Here is a 22,482-nt window from a genome sequence, read left to right as displayed (position 1 = left end):
TCAAGAGTGGGACCATCTCTGAACTGAAATATGACAGTGGGAAGAGGACAGTGAGAGGTAACCATAAACATGTGAACCTTGCCCCTTAACCTACCACCATTCACAGAAATCTTGGGGAGGACACTGTGAATTTAGGAGGGGGCAGAATGGGGTTCTGGCTCTCTTATCCAGCGCCAAAAGGCCAGGAGACCCCAGCTGGCATCTGGGTTACATAACCTTGCAATATTGTCAGGGGATGATGTTGGTAAAGCACTTGGCTCAATAGAGGGTCAATAGTCAGTAGTTACTACTCAAGCTGTCTTTCGTATTCTGGCTGGCACACTTGGCAATCAGGACCCAGAGATAAGGGATTTTTCAGTTAAGCTACACTTCCTACCACCCCCACCTGCCTAGCACAGTACTATGGATATGATAGACACTAAGTAAATGTTTGTTGTTGTCAGCTTCTCCACGTTCCCCAAGCATGAATAGGCTCAAGGACTGTCTCATTACTAAGCACTGATGCATAGTAAATTACCCCAATACATAGTTATTAAGACAATAGTTATTATCTGACTAGATGGTTGGGCTTAGGTCTCTCATGAGTTGCAATCAAGATGGCAAGTGGGGGGAAAAAGAAAGCAAGCAAAGGAAACACAAAAAGATGGCATGTGGGGCTGAAAAACAACTTGAAGCTTGACTTGGGCCGGAAGTTCCACATCTTAGGTGGGTCACTCCCATGGCTGTTGGCAAGTTCATTACCCCTTCCCACCGGGCTGCTCATGACACGGCAGCTGGCTTCTCTCAGACCCAAGAGAGGAGACTAAGGCAGGACCACAATATCTTTTATCACCTAAGCTTGGAAGACACATGCCATCTCTTTCACTTTATTCTTCTCATCAGAAGTGAGTTAGTAAGTCTAGCCCACACTCAAAGAGAGGCAAATTAGGTTCCACCTGGGGAAGGCAGTACCAAATCATTTGTGGACATATTTTCAAAACCACCATGGGGCATAATGTCTTGCATATGGCTGTGTGCTCAATATGACACGTTTATTAAGTAGATGCAAGGAACGCCCTTGGATTGTGACGTAAATCCTTTGGAAATTCTCTCTCTTGACAATTTTTTCTCTGCCCCCAAAGATAAAACAACATTCAGAGCCCATTCCAGGTCTATGATGTTATGTGCCTCCCTGAAGAGCATTCCAATCACTACTTCTATGGAGACCATGCTCTTGGGCTGAATTCTCCCACCATCTATCTGCTTAATTCTAGGGAAGAAATTTCACTCCATGGGACCCCTCTGTGTGCTGAGGTGTGCTCCCTGAGCTGGTGACCTGACTGATTGGAGACATCACAGCCACGGAGTGAGATAAGCATGGGAGAAAAGACAGGTGATCCTACCACAGGTGGGAGGAAGATGATGATAGGCATGCTGCTACTGCTGAGTCAGCAATAGGTTTTTGTCCATACTATTCTTCTAACAATTAGACTTACTATTGAAACATTTCCCCCCTGCTTTGTCCCAAGAGGGATTTAAGACTGCTTGGTTTTTGTAAATAGTTCTTCCAGCTCATCAATAAATCAATTTCTTATTTTAAAGCATTACAAAGGTAAGACATTATAATGATTTTATCTCTAGTAGCAAAACTTTCTTATATTACCCCACACTGTTTGTTATTTTAATCAAAAATAACTAAAACAATTTGGAGAAATACTTTTATTAAGCAATATATTTTATAAATTGATAGAATTTCCCACTGTATAGATACCATACATTTTCAAAATTGAGGGTTTTTGTGTATGTCGTTTCCCACTTTCATCCATCTTTTCTTTTTATTTACTTTTTGTTTTCCTTAGACTTGCTCAGTCAGTGAATTCTTGTTTTAAATAGTTCATAAAAAGTATTTCGGTGTACTCATATGAAAATGATGGTTGTTCTCATAATTGTGTCCTTCTTTGTAGGATCCAAATCTAAAAAAAAAAAGTAATTGACATGTAAAAACCATTCAGAAAGGTATGCTCTTATGTAAAATTTCAAACATAATCCGTTGTGCTTTTACTTATCTATCATACAACCCGGAGAGATGTGATCAATTTATAAGATAGCAAATGAAGAAATAAAAAAGGTTTCATGCATCTGGGAATGGCAGACAAACATTTTAACCATCAAAGTCCTCTTTCCATGGTTATGGATCACTCCAAAAGCACAGCTGTTTAAGAATTATTGGCTGATTTATTGAAAAGTAAATCTAGATTTTTCTCTCTAGTCTTCAGCTCTAATAAAGTCCATTTTATAGGCGAAGGTGATGCCATTGTAAATAACCTGGTTATTTAAATACTAGTAGGCACATGCCCAGTAAGGTCTGAGTGACATTGGAGGGTGCTTGCCCATCAATCACACCTGAAAGCGAGTCAAGCAGAATAGGCATCGCTATTGCAAGTGTTCGAAACCGGAATATATAAACTTCTACCAAAGAAACGCGCTCTCCAGTTGCAAGGGCTGTGCTCCCCTGTGTCCACATGCTCATGGCCATGTGGGGCACCCACAATGGACTGATAGACTTTAATCTGGCCTGAGTGCTGAACTACACCCAGTTGCACCATGGAACAGAAGTGCTGGACATTGGCCTTGCTTTTGACTCTACTAGGACCACAGCTGCACCTTTTCCAGGACTGGCTTAAGGGGCAGGGACTTTGGAACCTGAGAAACGTAACTTCACACAAATAAAGACTTCTTCCACATCTCATCCGTGAAAGCCTTCATCCACATCTGTGAAAATCTTAGAAAATTCATTTTCTAAAGATATTGCAAGAGCCTCGCTCCCACGAGTGACAGGAAAGTTTAATTCTCTGGTAACATAGGGATCATGAAATCTGAAATGTTGTTCATGTTATAATTACGCATGTATAAAATCTGTTCTGGTACCATTGCAACTTCTAGGTCTTCCTCTAATGCTCACATGCTGCAGCTGTTTACTTTGCTGATGAAAAGCTAATGAATGATATGGCTCTAGCTCAGTGGTTCTCAACCTTGGCTGCACATTAGGATCACCTGGGAATCTTTTTAAAATCCTGATTTCTGGGCCTATCATCCAGAAATTCTGTTTCCACTGCTCTAGCTGGTATGATGAAATACAAAGGAAGCTAAGACCTGAGAAAATGAAGCCCTTGCTTCCTTTTCTTCGTCAACAAATAACCTCCCCAATGTAGGAGATAGGAGATCTGTTTACGCTGTCATCTCAAAACAATAATGATAAAAATATCAAAATTTTGTCCAACCTTTGACCCTGCTGTTTCACATCTAGAATTAAGTCCTAAGTAAGTAACCAAGGCTATGCCCAAAGATATAAGAAGTCCCTTGGAGATTTTTTATATTAATGAAAAAATAAAATGTGCAAAAACAACTGTATGGGTTAGCTAACGTCTGGTACATCTATGCATGGGAATATTATGCAATCATTAAAAATATTTTCAGAGGAATACTTTATTATGGAAGGAAGTTCATAATATATTGTTTAGATGGAAAAGTCAGCTTAATATATAGAATGAATACACATATACATATGTTTCATACATTTGCCAAGCTGGGGTAATTGTGTAATATATAGATATATATGCATTATAAGTAGCAAAAATATATCCAAAAACTTTACCAGGGTTAACCCTTGAATTGTCTCTCTCCCCACCAGAACGTAAGCTTTATAGGACAAAGACTTGGTCTTACTCCTCACACTGTCCTCTGCATCTAGCACAGGGCCTCACAGGTGCTGGCATCATGGGACCCTATGGATATTTTGTTGAATTAAAGAATGGGATTTTTGGTGAAGTTAGTATTCTTTTACTATTTCTATTTTATAAGTCTTCATAGGTATGTACATTTGATAATAAATTTTCAAATTAAGGCAGGCCTTTTACTTATGCTTCTGTTATTTTCATAATTAAACTGAGTGGGATTTAGCTCCCTTTACAGTTGTTTTGGATCAATCTGCAGTTGGGATTAGCCAAAAATGTGGTTTTTAAAAAATATATATATTTTTATTTTTAGAGAGAGAGGAAGGCAGCGGGAGAAAGAAATATCGATGTGAGAGCTGAACATCGGTTTAGCCAAAAATATTTTATTTGAACTTCTCCACACTCCTGGTGTGAAGAATAAGAAAATGAGAATATCTTTAACTTCAAACTTCCCAGATCTTCTAACTTCCATTTTAGAAGTCATCTCAATCAGCAAAAGGAAACTTTCTATGCCTTTTGCTTTTACTGTTAATACAACAAATACTACTGTTGCTATTGCAGCTGCTGGCTACTGAGCACTGACCATTCTGAAAAGGTTATGTCTCATTCAAACCTCAAATAATGTTGGAGGGAGGCACTGCTATCCCCCCCCACCCCCCGCCATTTTGCAGATGAGAGAGGTGAGGCTTGGAGAGGCCAGGTGGCTTGCCCACAGTTACGCAGCTGTTCACCGGCAAGACGAGGAATTGAGCTGGGCAGCTTGACCCCAGCCCATGCTCCTCACAACCACATTGCACTTACAAAGGGAAATACCAAGTACAGCAATGGAAGCAAATAAAGACTTGGTTATAGCTCTCCTTACATGCATTGCCTACACTCTGGTCCAGTTTTTCCCTTGTTGTGAGGAGAGACAAGGAAGAAAAAAAATGAATAAGTATCTTCTTTCTTCCCCCAAAGAAAATGAGGTCTGAGAAGTTTCTATAGATATTCGTTGGTAAAACTAGCAGAAATGTTAAGTACTAAAATATACATGACGTGTTCTGGGTTTGGTTTTATGCAGATGTTTCTTCTCATTGTCCAGTTGTGGGAGGAGGAAAGAACACATATTCCAAATCACATCTTTTGCTGCAAATAGATTTGTCAGATAACTTCAGGTAATATATTTAAAACTCAATATAATTCACATGGCAGAATATCTGCGATGGAAATGAATGATACACTCTCTATAGTCTCCATCCTATCGGCACATTAGAATAACCTGGAAAGATATTTTAAAATGCAAAGCCCAGACCACCAGGAAGTCCTGATGAGCCGGTCTGGGAAGTTTTTGAAAGCTCTCCAGGAGTGTCTAACAAGCAGCCAACAGCAACCAATGACACTAAGGGGCTTCCTCCGCACTTCACAGCTCCGTCTGACTAGCCCTGCAGTGACGTTACTTCCTGTTCCTCAGTCTGAGCTCCCTTATCTGTCAAGTGGGGATAACAAAAGCACCAGCCCAACGGGGATGAATCAAGATAATGTGCAAAGCACTTAGGTTGGGGTCTGGGACACGAGAACACTCCAGTGTCAGCTATTGCTGTGGTGTTAATGACGGCCATAGTCGTGTTGATGCCTATGTGAGCTTTTCACCTGAAGAAGGACTAACAACACATTTCTCCATCTCAAAAGGCAGGGACCATAACTGCAACCCCCAACAAGATTTTATCATCTTTACCTTGAGCTCACCTACCTGAATGAACCTCTAGAACCAAACATAATGTGTAGCTCGTGGTGGGGTAACAGGTCCCTAGAGGGGGTGCTGTGTCTCATATCTGTAGTCTACAACATGAAAGAGCTCACTCACCTGGGGTTGAAATGAATTTTCTTGGGAACTTCCCTGTGGTCTGTGACCACTTTGTGGTTGTCTCTATAGTTAATGGGGTCATCGGGGATCCTAAACTTGGCCATCTGAATTTCAGAGTCACTCAGTTCAGCATGAGAAATTCTTGCATAACCCAATCTGTGGCAGGAATAGAAATGGTTTGTAAAGATTTTATTGTCATTCGGAAATGTGATGAGATCTAGTAGGTAACACCTTCATTATTAAGCCAATTTCCCATTTCTAACGCTACCCTGTGTTTCACTAGAATTATCAAGCTTGCAGCCTGGGCATGTGACCTGACCAGGAATCAAACCGGTGACTTCTTGGTTCATGGGTTGATGCTCAACCATTAAGCCACAGCAACTGGGCTGGGATGATATATTTTTAAAGATATAATTTTTAAAGATATAAAATTTAAAGAAAAATTTTAGAGACCTCACCACAATATCATAGTGGCTCTAACAAGTTAGCTGACTTACCCAAGATTACATAATTAGAAGTTGGCAAAGCTGGAATTCAAGCCCAAGGCTTTCTTATTCCATGGTCCACGCTGTTCCCACCATGCCATACAGTAAAACATGGTGCCAATCCTAACACGTGTTGACAGATACATACTTATGCTAAATAGCTTACATCGTATCCTCTTTGTATAATTAAATTTAATTTGCTTAGCCATTTATTCCTTCGTAAATCATTAGGCTGTGACTTGAAAAAGATGTTAAACTGCATAACTAACTAAATCAATGTTTATAAAAAGTAACAAAATTAATTAACTGCTTCCATAAAGCTTTTCTCTCCAGGATAGACTCAAAAGATCACAGTACAGTGGGGCCTTGACTTACGAGTGTCCCGACTAACGAGTTTTTTGAGATACGGGCCGTCTCTCTCTCTCTCGGCCGATTTTTTGCTTTGAGTTTCGAGCTAAAATTCGGGTTACGAGCCAGCTTCAGATACCCCACCGCTAGTTGGTGCAGCGAATGTCACAGTGAACGCCACAACATCAGCCCAGCATCATGTGTCTCACTCGTTCACTTTTTGATTTGACATACAAGTAATCTGAATTATGAGCTCTGTCACGGAACGAATTAAACTCGTAAGTCAAGGCCTCTCTGTAATAATAGATTTTTTAAAAAAATCAAACACCTATGCTCACCTGATCAGCCCTCGATACATAATGTATTCACACCATCTGTCTTGATCCGTGCTGTCAATATCCTAATAAACAGAGAAGAGAACGTTAAAGCATTAAAACAGTGCTCTGTTCTGAACTGCCAAGAAAATGTGTGAGCTGCAGTAATAAACATGCCTTTGTGCATGCTGTCTTCTCTCCCTGGCTCCTGCTGGTCCTTTAAGGTCCACGTTATTTATTCATTCTACAGATATTTCTGGAGCACCTACTATATGCCCATCTAGCTCCTGTACTAGATGCTGGGAGTACACAGACGAACATGGTCTAGAGAGGGAGTTAGGCAGGGAAAGCAGCGATTATAACACGTTCCTGGCTCCCTGCAGCTTTCCAGGCCCCTCAGCCTGAGGAGAAGTTACAGAACCTTCCTAGGTCATCCTACGCATGCACACCAGCTCTACTGTTCTAGACGGGTATTTGTTTCTATGTCTCCACCTCCCCGTCCTGAGCAGGGGAACTCTAATCACTTTGGCTCTCTGGTCCTCTCTGGCATTTGGCAGGCGCTCAATCTATGTTTGTTAAATTGAATCACTGGAGATAAACACATTTTGGGAGTAATCACGAGTCTTTTGGATGTTGAAAGCTTGAGACCAGGGTTATTTTTTATCAGAGAAGCAGAACATACACATATATTTTTTTCCAGTGTTACAAAAACTCTAGATATGGAGCTTTTCTACTAAAGAAATTTTCATTTCCTTCTTTTTTAAAATCCTATAAATAAAAAATATACCTGACTTCTGATCATTTCTCAATTTTACTCTTTTTTTAAAATACATTTTATTGATTTTTTACAGAGAGGAAGGGAGAGGGATAGAGAGTTAGAAACATCGATGAGAGAGAAACATCGACCAGCTGCCTCCTGCACACCCCCTACTGGGTATGTGCCCGCAACCCAGGTACATGCCCTTGACCAGAATCAAACCTGGGACCCTTGAGTCTGCAGGCCGACGCTCTATCCATTGAGCCAAACCGGTTAGGGCTCAACTTTACTCTTAACATTTAATTGAAAACATGTTTTTAAATCACTAAAAGAACCACTAAAACACCCATGCTCACCTGATCAGCCCTTGATACATAATGAATTCACACCATCTGTGAATTTGCAAAACAACACACAATTTATTACCTATTTCTTAATTTTTTTCCATAGGCTTGGTGGTAGACATATGGATGTTTGTTAATCTTTACTATTTTCTATCACACTCACACACATATATGTCTTTAGTATACACAAAAAATTATAATAAATTTAAAATTTAAAGAAAAATGTTAGTGATTAAAAAAGCAAATAAGAAAAGGACTGTTCTGGTTTGCCTTGGGAAGTGATGAAAATTTAGCCATGCAGCTGTGAATACTGGGAATAATAAACTGCGACTGTGCTTAGCTATCATTTTATTTTATTAGGTTTTTAAAAGATGCTATCAAATTTTAAGACTACAGAATTTAAATACTCATTTCTTAAAGAGAAAAATCTGTTCATCCAAGCATTTATGACCCAAACTCTCTGCATTAATAAACTTCCTGATACAAAAAGCTATATAAGAACCCACTGCCAATCTTGACACAGCTTTTGACCATTAACAGTGGAAACCAAGAGAGAATTAAAAACAACAACAAATAAAATTCCTCTTCTCTAACACTACCCATATGCCTTACACACACACACACACTCACACACACACACACTCACACACACACACACACACACACACACACACAGAATTCCTTCTCTTATTAGGATATAATTTTTTCTTAGACTTGCCAAATATCACATTGTCTAACATTCTTTTGTGCTTCCTAGGCCCTGTACTTGTACATTTACTTTATTTGATTTTCTATGCACAGCCAGACACACAATACATATGTGTGGCCACCACTTGTCGAGTGCCTCCTACATACAAGGCTGAGGGTTGTGCAGACATTTGCTTATACTTCATCATTACAATAGAAATTGCTACCACCACTGTATAGATACAAACACTGAGGCCCAGAAAGGTCAAGTAACTTGCCCCAAGGTCACACAACAGCACCAGCGAGGCTAGTCAATGATAAGAGACCAACTGTACGTAGACAGGCCCAGCCAAGAGTCAGCAGCAAGGCCCCAGAGTGGGACTATCTTAGGATCCCCAGCCACAGCCGAGCCACCTGACAACACAAGAGAATCCAGAAAAAAACAACCACCACCAAGTCAACCCACAAAATTGTAAGAATATTACACCAGGGCTACTTTAAGCCACTAGGTCTGAGGAGGTTTGTTGCATGGTGGTGAATAACTGGTGCAGCCTCCGTGACTCCATACTCCCCAAGTTTACCTTTTACCCTCTGGCCTCTCCTTAATCTCTTTCCTGAGATAATTTCCCTTCTCTTCTCCCATCCTTACCCCCCTGACAGCCACATACATCAGGGGTTTTCTTTGTTCTTCCTTTTGCACTTCTCTAATTCCATCAGCAATGTCATCCACATCCATGGCTTCAATGATCACCAAGACAGCGGCCAGGCTGACATAGCTCAGTGGTTGAGCATCGACCTATGAACCAGGAGGTCATGGTTCAATTCCCGGTCAGGCGCACATGCCTGGGTTGTGGGCTCAATCCCCTGTGTGGGGCATGCAGGAGGCAACCGATCAATGATTCTCTCTCATCATTGATGTTTCGATCTCTCCCTCTCCCTTCCTCTCTGAAATCAATAAAAATATATTTAAAAATAAAAACAAGACCGTGGTGGTGACTCTTAATCTATACCTCTAGTCCTGATTGCCCTTCTCAATTCCTGATGCAGCTATCTATTGAGTGGCTCCATCAATATCCCACAGATGCTTCAGCTCGGCCTAACGCTGACTTCTCATCTTCTTTACAAAGTTCTTCTTTCTTACAGATTCTCTATAATAATAAGTGTCAGCATCCTGAAGCCACAATAAGGAGTCCATTGGGACTCCACTTTCTGCCGTATCCACTATGCCAGAGATGAACTCATGTTCTGAAACATAATGTTACTTAATACTTCAAATCCTATTACGATTGTGTTACCTTCACATTGCCATGTTCAATGAGCTGTCGATAATCTCTGGAACCAGGGGCCGAGGTGATATAACCCAGAAATACCACCTGATTAGAGCTACTTTTCAGGAGTTTTGAAATAGCAATAGCCTGAAGTTTCCTGTCGAGGTCATCTCTAAAAAAAAAAAAAAAAAAAAAGCAAAAAATGTAATTTTGTTTTGTATTTGCAAAACAACTTTTAAAAAGCCTTAAGTACTTAAGTTCTGCCCCCCCCCCACCCCCAAATATCTTTAAGTAGAGCACAAACCCGGAGTAATTCCTACCTAGGCAAATGTCTTAATGTTCTAGAAATGAATGAGACGGAGGAACAGTGGTGAATAACTGAGTAGGTTGACACACTTTTGACTAAGAAAAACAAGGTCTTTCCCCAAAAATCATTTGACTCATGGAATCTACTCAGCTCTCTCAAGCAAACACCTTCTAAAAGTGGCTAAGCATGATACAGTATTTTCATGATGCAAAGCACTGTTAGTTATAACTGAGATAATTAGGCAAGGGCATCAAGCTTTGGGGTGCTTTACAATCTATTTGGGGAAAAATAGGGACATCATAGTTGAAATGATGTGGCCAGGAAAATTGAGAGCACTCTAGGTGTTTCAAATAAAGGGAATTTAACATAGGGACACATTACTAGGTGATAGGAAGCCAAACAGGAGCCAGTGAGACAACTGGAGTTTTGCAACAAGGAGGAACCCGTACCACCTCTACAGCTAGAGGGACAGAGGAGGCCCAGAGGCCAGAAGCCAGCCCTGACCGGTGGGAGATGGTGCTACGAAGGAGGCTGTCCCCAAGGAGCTGGGGTCATCTAAGGAGGAGCTGGAACCACACAAGACACTCACTTGCTGCCAGAAAACCAGAGAAAGCTGAGAGGAAGGATGGGAAACACCCTGTCCTCTCCCCTCCTCCTGCCCCCCAGCCCTGTGAGTGCCTCCCATTGGCTACACCTCCCCAGAAGCCAGAAGATTAAGAAAAAGAAAAACTATGATGAAGGAAGATAGAGGGAGATCACGAGGACCTAGAAGATTGGAGACACCTCATTAAGGTAGGATCTGAAGACAGCATGAAGCTTAGATGAGCAAGAGTGGACAGCTGAGTACTATTAAAAGATGTCTCAAGGTATGAAAGAGTGAAAAGAATAACTTAACATCTTTGATATTGGATTCTCCTAAGCACTGAGAGGCAGGCATTAGCTCTATTGTTAAATGATGCTAAGTAACATGTGTTATTTTCCATCTCCCCTGCCCAGACCCATTCTCAGCCCTTTTCTATGCCCTGGGAGGCTGACCCCTGCAGATTTCATCTCCTGGGCTCCCTTGTCGGCAGATTTCCAGTTATGCTTCACCAACTGGAGGCTCTGGCAGGAGATAACAGGTTGAGAGGAGAGAGAAGTCAGGGTGTTTCTTCCCCAGTCCCTGAGGGGAAGTAGCTGCATGCCTCATGCCTGTGGCCGCTCTTCCTGGTTCCAACTCTGACTCTGGGAACACGATTTCCTCTGCCCAGCCCTAAGGACGGAATTCCATGCGCTTGACCATGAAACTACACTGACTCCCTTCCTCCCCCAAGGTACATCTCCTCAATAAGGGTTAGCTCTTAATGTTGCTGATGTTGTCATTTTTATTAAATCGAGTAAGATTGCAAGTCAAGGATTTGGTGTTATTCGGAGAGCTTTAAAGACGTGGTTAATAGAAAGTTAGACAAGGCTATCCTTCCAAACACAACCTGGGCGCCATCTCTCAGTCTTGTCTCCTCCCTTCCTTTTCAAGTCTCTTCCTTACATTGCAGAGGAGCTGGGAGGAAGGAGTTGAAGGGGGCAGGGGAAAAGCAAAGAAAAAGGGGAGGGGTAGAAACCTAACTGTTTCTTAGGTTAAAACCCTGGCAACCTTTAGACACAAACGTGTCTAAAGCCTATTTTTTAAAAGACAAACCCAACTCAAGTGCTCTTTTAAGGCCAGTGGAATGATTTTTTAATGCCTACACTTGCTACATGAAAATTACTGGGAGAAATAGAAGGTGTTTCTCCAAACAGCTTTTTAAAGAGATATGGACCATCTATATCATCCATCTTCCAAACACCCTTTTTATATCTAAGGACGCAAACGTATATTACTTATGCTCTGACTTATTTCAGAAAGTATGCAAGCAGGCTTACACAGATCCCCATAATTCTGTGAGAAAATGTGAGGCAACAGGAAATTAAGGGTAGCAGGCACATTCGTTTGGTTCAGGTAAAACGTACAGTGCGACAGTGCTGTTTCCTAGTGTTCTCTGTGTCACGTTAAAGCTCTGTGGCGTCCTGTGATCAATGTGAACAGAACCTGTTTGCCCTGTTTTATAGGACTCAGCCCTTTACATCAGTGTTTTCTGTTATCATTACAGAATGTTTACTGTGGTAGAGTATCAATTATATACCTTTATCGTTGCTTTTACAATCTATTTGGGGCATTATTCATGATTTAGTCAGTACTCAGTCACCGGTTATGAATATTATTTTGGGGGGATAAAACTCATTGCCCAGCTTGACTGGCATGGCTTAGTGTTGAGCATTGACCTATAAACCAGGAGGTCACAGTTCAATTCCCGGTCAGGCCACATGCCCAGGTTGTGGGCTCGATCCCCAATGCAGGGGGGAGGCGTGCAGGAGGCAGCCAGTCAATGATTCTCTCTCATCACTGGTGTTCCTATTTCTCTCTCTATCTTTCTTCCTCTCTGAAATCAATAAAAATATATTTTTAAAAAACCTCATTCCTCATGTCTCCTTGTAGAGGGACTTTCTTAGAAAATCATCTCTGGCCTCTCTCTTCTTTTGGGGAAGACTTTTATAATTAACTAGAGGCCTGATGCACGAAATTCGTGCAAGAGTAGGCCTTCCTTCCCCCCGGCTGCCAGCACTAGCTTCCCTCTGGCAGCAGGCAGGCACCCAGAAGGACCTCCAGTCTAATTAGCATATTACGCTTTTATTATTACAGATTAAGTTTAGAAGAATGAACTGGGCAGGCTTGTCTCAAGTCCTTCCTCTCCTTGAAAACTGCTAGTTTGCAAACAGGGTGTTTTCTGGTTTATTCTCTCCACTTAGGTGAGAGCTGTCAGCCTCCACCCCTGCTGTTGGGGGAGTCAGTTTCACATCATTGGGAGATGCATTAGCAGTTCCATGCGGACACACTCAATCATGTTGTCCAATAGGCTTATCAGAATTAAAAGTGATCTTTTGGTAGCCCTGCCAGATTCCTCTTCTGACCTATCAGCCGATTGGGAAAACATGAGGGACAAAGGAATGCCATTTAGTACTCTCAGATCCCAACAGTCCTTCCAACTGTGGTAACCCTGTAGGAACAGGGAATGTCCTATTCCTACAGTGGCCGCAAGTCCCTGCAGGCTCTGAATTGGGTCTACCTAGCTCTTAGCTGTGTGGCCCTGGTTGGACAAGTCATGGAACCTCTCTCAGCCTCGTTTCCTTATCTGTAAAATGGGGCTATATCAGTACTTCATACAGGTTGGAGTAAATGCAATACTGAGCACAACACCTGCTCGGTAACTGCTGGCTAACACAACCATCATCACTGCCTGGTGCCATCGATAAGGACTGCCCGCACCTCAAACGTGTCTACGCCCAATGTTTAAAAGCAATCACAAAGGGAAAAGTACTTTGGGAGAAAAAAATAACAAGGAGAAAGATAGGTCATTTGCATAGATATCTAAGTAATGTGTTAATAATGTTTCTTGGCAGTTGTGCCCCATTCTGTAGACCAAAGAAACCCACTCGTGATTCCCAAAGTGCGTCACAATGAAGTCCACCAGTTTGTCCGAGACATTCACGGTCAGTGCTATGGCTGGTGCAATCTCGCCCTCTGGCGACGGGAGAAGGTGATGCTCCGATTTCACAATGGGATATCTTGACAAAACCATAATCCTGTGTGGGAATGAAAAGAAACATCATTGTTGGTCTGACCATATCATGCAGACAGGACAGGACTAAGCAAATGATGTTAATAAGGGACATTTCACACTTTGAGCGTCCCACCGAGGGGCACTCAGGCATGCGGGGGAGACGTATGCGGCAGTCTGTCGATCTATTGTATCGTATCTCTGTTTCTTAGCATTTCTCGCTGTGTCACTAATAAACTCTGATGTCAGAATTTTATCAACTCTGTTTTAGCAAGCGCTATGGAGACACGAAAAGGGGAGAATTAGTAATACACAAAATCCACTTTACTTGCATTGTTACTTTGGCAACATATTTGCATAAACAATTCTAATAGTAATCAACACATTTGGAAATGTACAATCTTGCCCGCTAGGGCACAAAGTCACAATTTACAAGATTAGAAATTAAAACCTGTTCAATAAAGATGTGAAAGCACGTTCTACCTCAGTCTAAGTCAGAGAGCTACAAACTGAGCACAATGCTGCTACTTCCTGGTCACGCCCATGCCATTCAATGGCACCATCTCCTTTCAGGTGTTCGGGTCAAAAACCTACATGCTGCCCCTGACTCTTCACTTTGGGGCCCCTGACACCTAACCCATTACCGAGTCCTGTCAGCTCTGTTCCCCCTTCTCTCCATCTCTGCGGCTCTCACTGTCCTCTCTCACCTGCGCTACTGCATCTGCCTCACCACCTGTCTCCCTGCTCCCACTCTTGCCCTTGACATTCTGTTCTTCCAAGAACAGGTGGAATGATCTATTAAAAATGAAAAGCAGATCAGATTACTCCCATGTTTTAAATCCCCCATTGGCTTCCCATCACAACTGAATTAAATCAAGTCCTAGGCATGGATACGGGGGCTCCCTCAGGTCAGGTGCCCGCTCTTGACCTCATTCTTCATCAGTTCTCCATTAATCCCTATGCTCCAGGCACACCAAGCTTGATCCTGTCTCACATCTTCACTCTGATGGTTCTGGCAGCGCTTCCCATGGCTAGGTCCTAGGTTCTTCTCATCATGAGCTTTTCAAGTAGCTTCCTGACCATTCTACCTACATTAGCGTCTCCCTTGCCCCTGCCTACCCAGCCACGTTCTCCATAGCGTGTTTCCTTTTCTACATGGCACATAATCACTATCTCAAATGATAGTATTCACTTCTTTTTTTGTAAAAATCTTTATTGTTGAGAGTATACAGATGTCCCCCTTCTTCACTCCCATTGCCCCCGCCACCCAGTTTCCACCCTACCCCAGGCCTTCACCGCCCTACTGTCTGTGTCCTTAGGTAACATCTTTCGTTAATCTCTTCCTGCCCCCAACCTCTTCCCTCTGAGATTTGTCAGTCTATTCCATGACCCTGATTCTATTTTATTCACCAGATTATTTTGTTCATTAGATTTCTTATTCATTTATTTTGATTTTTAGATTCAATTGTTGATAGATACGTATTTATTGTTCATATTTTAATCTTTTTCTTGTTCTTCTTCTTCCTCTTCCTCTTCATAAAGAATCCCCTTCAACACTTCACGTGATACTAGTCTGGTGGTAATGAACTCCCTTAGCCTTTTCTTGTCTGTGAAACTCTTTATCCGACCCTCAATTCTAAATGAGAGCTTTGCTGAGTAGAGTAATCTTAGTTGTAGGACCTTGCTATTTATCACTTTGAATATTTCTTGCCAATCCCTTCTGGCCTGCAAAGTTCCTGTTGACAAATCAGCTGACAGTCTATGGGCATTCCCTTGTGGGTGCCTAACTGCTTCTCTGTTGCTGCTTTTAAGATTCTCTTTGTCTTTAGCCCTTGGCAATTTAATTATGATGTGTCTTGGTGTGGGCCTCTTTGGGCTCCTCTTCTTTGGGACCCTCTGTGCTTTCTGGACTTGTAAGTCTTTTTCTTTCACCACATAGGGGAAGTTTTCTGTCATTATTTCTTCAAATAGGTTTTCAATATCTATTTGTTTTTCTTTTTGCTCTTCTGATTGGGTTTTTGCTTCCTCATATTACAAATTGTTTATTTGATTCTTGGAATCCTCTACTCTACTGTTGAATCCCTATAAATTATTCTTTATTTCAGTTAGTGTGTGCTTAATTTCTGACTGGTCCTTTTTCATGTCTTTGACATTTTCACTGAGGTCCTTGAAAGTCTAAGTTCACTGAAACTCTCATGAAGATCCTTTTGTAACCTTATAACCATGGTTTTGAATTCTGTATCTAGTAGTTTGCTTGCTTCCATTTCTTTCATTTGTGATATGTTTCTTTGTCTCCATATTTTGAATGCTCCCCTGGATTTGTTTCTACATATAAAGTAGAGTGGCTATGTCTCTTGGAATTGGTGGAGTGGCCTTGTGTAGTAGGTATCCCGTAGGGCTCAGTGGCACAGTCTCCCCAGTCACTTGAGCTGGGCACTCTAATTGCACCCCTGTGTGGGCTGTGTGCACAGCCTTGTAGTTGAGCCTTGATTGCTGTTGGCATCTTTAGGAAGAATTGGCCTCCAAGCTAATTTCCTGTGAGGAGCCACTGTGAGTACTAGTACAGTAGGAGAACTGCTGTGCAGAAAACACCCCCATGGAGCAGGACTTGCTTCAGTGGGGCTTTAGTGCTCACTGAGTCTGCCTCTTGAGTGTGTCATTTGTGGGTGCAAAGAGTTGTAATCTACTATGGTCTGAAGCTGTCCACTGGGTACACTGGCATGAGGGCCTCCAGGGAGGTGCAGTCAGTCACTGCCTGGGGCCACTTGGAAGTGCCCAGGAAAGTCCCAGCTGTGAATCAAGGCAGGCTGGTGCTAGTGCCAGGTCTTGGGCCTTTTATTGATAAATTTGGAGCACGCTGATGCTAGCTGCAGCTTGTTTGAGAGATTTTAGCAGTCTGAAGCCTGAGCCAGTACAGGTCATTCATATGGAAAGGCCACTGCAAACAGGTTGGGTGGGGTTGCAAACTGGATGGGGTGGGGTCTCGGGGAATCCCCAGGGCAGAGCAAACAGTGTGTTCCAGGCTAATGGAGAGTCAGATATGGCTTCCAGTCAGCCCTGTGACAGGGGAGGTCCCAGCACAGGAACAATGACCCCTGCAAGCACCACTGTCAGGGAGAAAGCCGCCCCCAAGTTCCTGCCCCAATGCCAGACAATCCAGTTCCTCTCCATATGTGTTTGGGTTCCTCAAAGCTGCCACCTGGCACTGGAGCTCAGAGGAAGCAGGACCTTATAAGTTTTGTTCAGACCCTTTAAAAGGAATACCTGAGTCTCTAGCAGCCCCCTTGTCACTCAGACCCAATCCCCACTGGTTTTTACAGCCCATAGTTACAGGGACTTCTCTTTCCAGCTCTGGAATCCTGGGCTGGGGGGGGGGGGGGGTTGGTGTGGGGCTGGGACCTCTTGCTCCTTACAGGAGGCCTCCACAGAGATGATCTCCCTCCTGATTAAATAAATGGCACACGTGGGTGTTGGACCAACCCCTTCCACACCTCCATCTTTCCTATCAGTCTCAAAGTGCTTTCTTCTTTACTTCTCTAGTTGTAGGACTTCCATTCAGCCAGTTTTCAGGTGGTTCTGAATGATGGTTGTTCTGTATTTTAGTTGTAATTTTGATGTGGTTGTGGAAGGTGGTGAGTCTGGCATTTACCTATGCTGCCATCTTGGTTCTCTCCAACATTATTTACATCTTTGTGTCCTTGTTTATTTTCTGTATCTTTACATGAGAATATAAACTCCATGAAGACAATGTTCAGGTCAGATATGCCTACTGTTATAATCTCAGCTCCTACACTGTATGGTTTCTAATGGTAAATTGAAAATATCCAGTAATAGGAAAACCATTCAAACAATTATGGAATATGCATATCTTTGGCACTTCCTCATCCCCCAGGAAGCATCAGCAGGGCACAGTCATGGGACTAAGGTCCGACAATCTCACCTTTCTTCTCTAAGCCTATGCTGCCTGGTCTTTCAGAGTTATATTCAGGATTAGTACCCAAGGAACACTCACCCCCAAGTGTGATCCCTTGTGCTTGGGCCAAAGTCAGTATAGAAACCCAGCTTCTCCCCTAACCACATGGTTAAGTCATTGTTCCCAATGAAGGGCTTAGAAGCATCACTCTCCAAAATTGTTATGAAATCTGCACCTATTCAGAAAAAGAAAGGCACATGGTGATTAACCACAACAATGCAAAAACAATGAGCAAAACGTTGTTCTTGAACCCTTTGCCTTGGTTCAGAAATCAAAAACAAGTTCTTAATGAGTCATGAAAGTGAAGTGAACCAAATCTGAGCTATCAGGGAGTTTTCCCATATTTAGAATATAATTAATACACAGGGCACCTTAAGAAAATGCAGAAAAGGATAAAACCATAACTTTTCTAAATTTTCAAATAATATTAACATCACTCCCCAAATCTCAAATAGCTTAATGGCTTTTTCAAATACCCAATTTATGTTCAGAAATAGAGAGTGGTGCACAATAGCATTTTACTTTTCGGCAAACACCTCCGTGGTATTGGCACAGAAGTAAGTGTATTGGTTTTGCCAGACCTGACCAGATGTGCCTTGGAGGCCTGTAATCAGGACTAAAGGACTACAGGCCAAGGAGATTTCTTAGCCAGATTAAACTCGTATAGACCCTCCGCAATTTCCTAGGAGACAGGCTTATCATTAGCAATAACCAGAACAGTGCAGCCTTTTACATATCTTGCTCCACGTTCCATGCAGTTGATCTAGGAACCAAATGCCCATATATTTTCAAGGATGTTTTATACAAAGATGAGCTCCCCCAGGCATGGAAACTTAAAAATTGTTCCTTAGGCTATTTTAAAAATTTAATTGGAGAGCATTATGCTAAGTGAAATAAGCCAGTCGGAGAAAGATAAATATCACATGATCTCACTCATTAGTGAAATATAATGAACAACATAAACTGATAAACAAAAATAAATCCAGAGACAGAGAAGCATCAAACAGACCGTCAAACTTCAGAGGGAAGGCAGGGGAGGAAGTGGGGTGGTAAGAAATCAACCAAAGGACTTGTATGTATGCATATAAGCACAATAGACACAGACACTAGGGTGGGGTGAAGGCATGTGTGTGTGTGGGGGGGGGGGGGGGGAAGGTGAGGGTGGCCAGGGAGGAACAATGGGGGAAAAAGGAGACATATAATACTATATGCAATACTTTAAACAATAAAGAATTTTTTTTTTAAATAATAAAAAACAAAGAATTAAAAAATAAATAAAATTTGATTAATTCATTTATTTTTAAATCATTATTGTTGAAAGTATTACATATGCCCCCCCCCTTTTTTACCATTGCCCCCTACTAGCCTGCCCCTGCCCTGTGCCCTAGTCCCTTAGGCTCTGAAAGGCAATTTGCATCACAAATGAGCATCACTCTGACCCTACCAGTTTTAACCTGACAGTTTATTGGTCTCCAAAGTGAGTCCCCGAGTGACAGGAGCCAGCAGCAGGGGCATCTCTAAGAGCAAAGGCGTGACAAGAATCCCCTGTAGATACCCAGTGTGAGGCTTTGTTCAGAATCAACAGAATTAATTGCTCTCAAACAAAGACAAATGTGGTTACAGATGCTAAATCCTCCTGCAGCTGTTCACCAAAGTAAAGGCCTTTTTAAGAAATTAGTTTATGACCCAGCAAACCCTCCTCCTGGTACTTATGATCTTGCTCCAAGTAAAAGTAACAATAGTAGTTTCTCAAAACCTAAAACTAATTCCAGTAAGACCCACCTGTTTCATTAAGCAGCTGAGCTGATCTTTCTAGACTAGACCACCCTTCATTGTCGTAGCCAAACCTGAAAGGCCAGATGGCGGCAGAGACTTCTGTGGTTGGTGCCTGAGGAAGTTTTAATGTGAATTAGGATAACTATAAACAATGGCAGGTTCAATGACCCATTTTTCCCACCTCCCTCTACCAAAATTCATATTTTAGCAAAGGTATTTTCGTAAGTATCTGCCCACATTTAATTCATAAAAATAAGGAGATATTTGCTAAACGTTATCTCGTAATCCTCCATGAACTTCTAGCTTAAGCTTAGAAGTTTGGAAAGTGAGCATTTGTAATAAAGATTGTTTATAATAGCAAACATTTAAAAATAATCTGGCTGTTGTTACAATAGGCAAAATAGGAAAATGAATAAATTGTATCACTTACAAATAATGGAATACTGCACAGAGCTAATAAATGAGTTGAGGATATGTATTTCCACATGGATGAATCTCACAAAGATGATTTTAAGAAAAAGTAAGTTGTAAAATATATATGTGTCAGATGTCATTTAGATAAAGTTAAAAAAATAGAATACTGTCTTGAGATAGAGCATCTATGGCAGGGGTTCTCAAACTTTTTAAACAGGGGGCCAGTTCACTGTCCCTCAGACCATTGGAGGGCCGGACTATAGTTTAAAAAACAACAACTATGAACAAATTCCTATACACACTGCACATATCTTATTTTGAAGTACAAAAACAAAAAGGGAACAAATACAATATTTGTATTTGCATGTGGCCCACGGGCCGTACTTTGAGGACCCCTGATCTATGGTAACAATAGAAAGAAATGCATGGAAATGATAAACACCATATTCAGGAGAGGGGTTTCCCTTGCCCCGGAGAAGATCACAGAGGGGCACAGAGAGTCCTTTAACATGTTTGTAAAGTGGTGTGCCCCTTCTAACTGAGGTATGGTGGTGCTACTCCCCTACTGTCCCCACAAGGCCAGAGGTTCAGGAGCACAGCCCCTTTCAGAGTTCCTCTTTTGGGTCAGTGGGCTCAGTCAGAGAATGCACTGCTCAACCCTAATCATCATCTCAAACTAATACCGTCTGGCCCGCAACAGGGATCCTGTGAAAGAGGATGGATTAAAACAAATCCATCGCCACAACTGAAAAACACCTCAAAGTGGACCATGGAGCTCAGACTGGGAGAAGAATAAGTAGCAACTTCTAGGTGTCGGAGGGCCATTACTCAACACAAAAAGCTCAATGTGCCACCAGCAGTGAGCTGGGCATTTCATCTTTCCACAAGAAAAATTACCCCGTTTAGTGAGTGTCACATAAAGAGAATGGAACCATCAACAGAGAGTTCAAGAAGCATGGTTATATTCATCAAGCTATCCCTTTTCATGCAACTAATTAACTCTGGATTTTATCACCCCAAAACCTGGTATTCCCTCATTCCTCCAATCCTCAGTAAGTGCTACTTCCCTCCATCCAGTTGCTCAAACCAAAAAAACAGAAGCCATCCTGACACCTTACTTGTTCCTCTGAATACTGTCTCCCTCCCCTACTAGAATGTAAACTCTGTGAGAGCAGGCATCTTGTCTAACTCATTTACCTTCTAATCTCTGTCACCAGGCACACATGAGACATTCAAAGATTTATCAAATGAATGAATGAATGAATGACCAAAAGAACAGGCACAAAATCCAACTGAAACGACTCCTTTTGAAAAGGATCCCTGACATTACATATCCTCTTCTGGCTGACATTATTTGCAGTCATAAATAATAAATAAGTAATAAATAATAAATAAAGGGAAAAAGAAAGAGATTATGTAATGACCTCAATTAAGAAATAGTTACTGAGTTCCGAGGATGTGCCAAGCACTCCATGAGGTGCTAGGAGGACCAAGGTCAACGAGAGGAGCAGGCCCTGCACCTTCAGTATAGCTTTTTATTTAATATGAAACATCTGCCTGGTAATACAGATTGCTAAAAAAATCCAAAGTTAACCCATGAATTCTATTTTACACAAAACTGTGATTCTCATTGCATTAGGATATGCATCAAGCTTTTTATCAGAGTGGAGGATAGCATTACATTGCAATGACTTACTCTTACCCACCTCTCTAACAGAGAAAGGGAAAAAAACATACAAAACTGTAGACAGCAAGAGGGAAAAGAAAGAGACAAGAAAACTTCCACACTTCATCAAACACAAGTTAACCCAAATCTGCAAAATTGAGGATTGTCTGTAAGATTTTTATTCAATCAAAGAATCTCACATTATTGCCTTCAGCAATATCTACTAGACAGTACAAAGAAGCCATTGTAAAATAGTTCTTTATTTCATGGTTTAGATATGTTAAACCATCGGATGAGAAAGATAACTTCTATGTATAACAAAATCACAAGCAGTTTGCCTCTATGATGTGTGTCTATCCTGTCCCAAGAATCCAGCCCAACTTCATAAAATAATTCTATGTTATTAGCCTCTGACCTAAGGGTTAAGGAGATGAAATACAGGGCCCTAACATCATTAGATCCAGGTCTAGAGCTCGGTCATAATGGAGAAGTATACAAATGTATGTATATACATATACATATACATATACATATACATATACATATACATATACATATATCCTACAAAATCTTATATTAAGATTGGCATTTACTTACCCTTTTGCCCAACTTCCTTTCATAGCTTTTATGCCGTAGTCCTAATCCTAATAACCCCACACCAACGAGCAGCCACAAAACTAAACAGAAAGCAAAGATACTTGTTTAAAAGAAGTTAAGTTTGCTTAAAAAATAATTTTCATGAAATTATTAAACCTATTAATCAAGGATTTTGTGCAAAGGGGAAATGTCTAATTCCTGAGTTAATTTTCATGTGTGACATGCATACATAACCCATACTTTAAAACCAGGTTTCAAAGAATCTGCCCTAAAAATATTCCAATAGCCATGAGATGAAAGTAAATGTAAATCATAAATAGATACAAGATAATAGACGAGACAACAACGTTCCATGAGC

At 41.5% G+C, this 22,482-nt stretch overlaps 1 protein-coding gene across 3 annotated transcripts in view; it reads right to left on the bottom strand.

Annotated features, from left to right (window-relative positions):
• Nucleotides 1-1,683: 1,683 nt before the first annotated feature.
• Nucleotides 1,684-22,482, bottom strand: part of CWH43 (cell wall biogenesis 43 C-terminal homolog) — a 43,392-nt gene continuing 22,593 nt past the window's right edge. For 2 of the 3 annotated variants that reach the window (XM_036333588.1, XM_036333603.1), the window contains 8 exons: nt 22,125-22,204; nt 19,454-19,559; nt 17,711-17,846; nt 13,574-13,723; nt 9,787-9,931; nt 6,728-6,789; nt 5,557-5,712; nt 1,684-1,952 (listed from right to left, as the gene is read on the bottom strand). In XM_036333588.1, the coding sequence (XP_036189481.1) occupies nt 1,874-1,952; nt 5,557-5,712; nt 6,728-6,789; nt 9,787-9,931; nt 13,574-13,723; nt 17,711-17,846; nt 19,454-19,559; nt 22,125-22,204 (914 nt within the window). In that variant the 3' untranslated portion in view covers nt 1,684-1,873. Of the gene's footprint in view, nt 1,953-5,556; nt 5,713-6,727; nt 6,790-6,880; nt 7,028-9,786; nt 9,932-13,573; nt 13,724-17,710; nt 17,847-19,453; nt 19,560-22,124; nt 22,205-22,482 lie in introns of those variants that run through there. The other variant, XR_004971667.1, reaches the window with a different exon arrangement.

The sequence above is a fragment of the Myotis myotis genome, unplaced genomic scaffold (assembly GCF_014108235.1).
Source record: "Myotis myotis isolate mMyoMyo1 unplaced genomic scaffold, mMyoMyo1.p scaffold_m19_p_1, whole genome shotgun sequence".
Classification (NCBI taxonomy): Eukaryota; Metazoa; Chordata; class Mammalia; order Chiroptera; family Vespertilionidae; genus Myotis; species Myotis myotis.
This window is presented reverse-complemented; position numbering and strand designations above follow the sequence as displayed.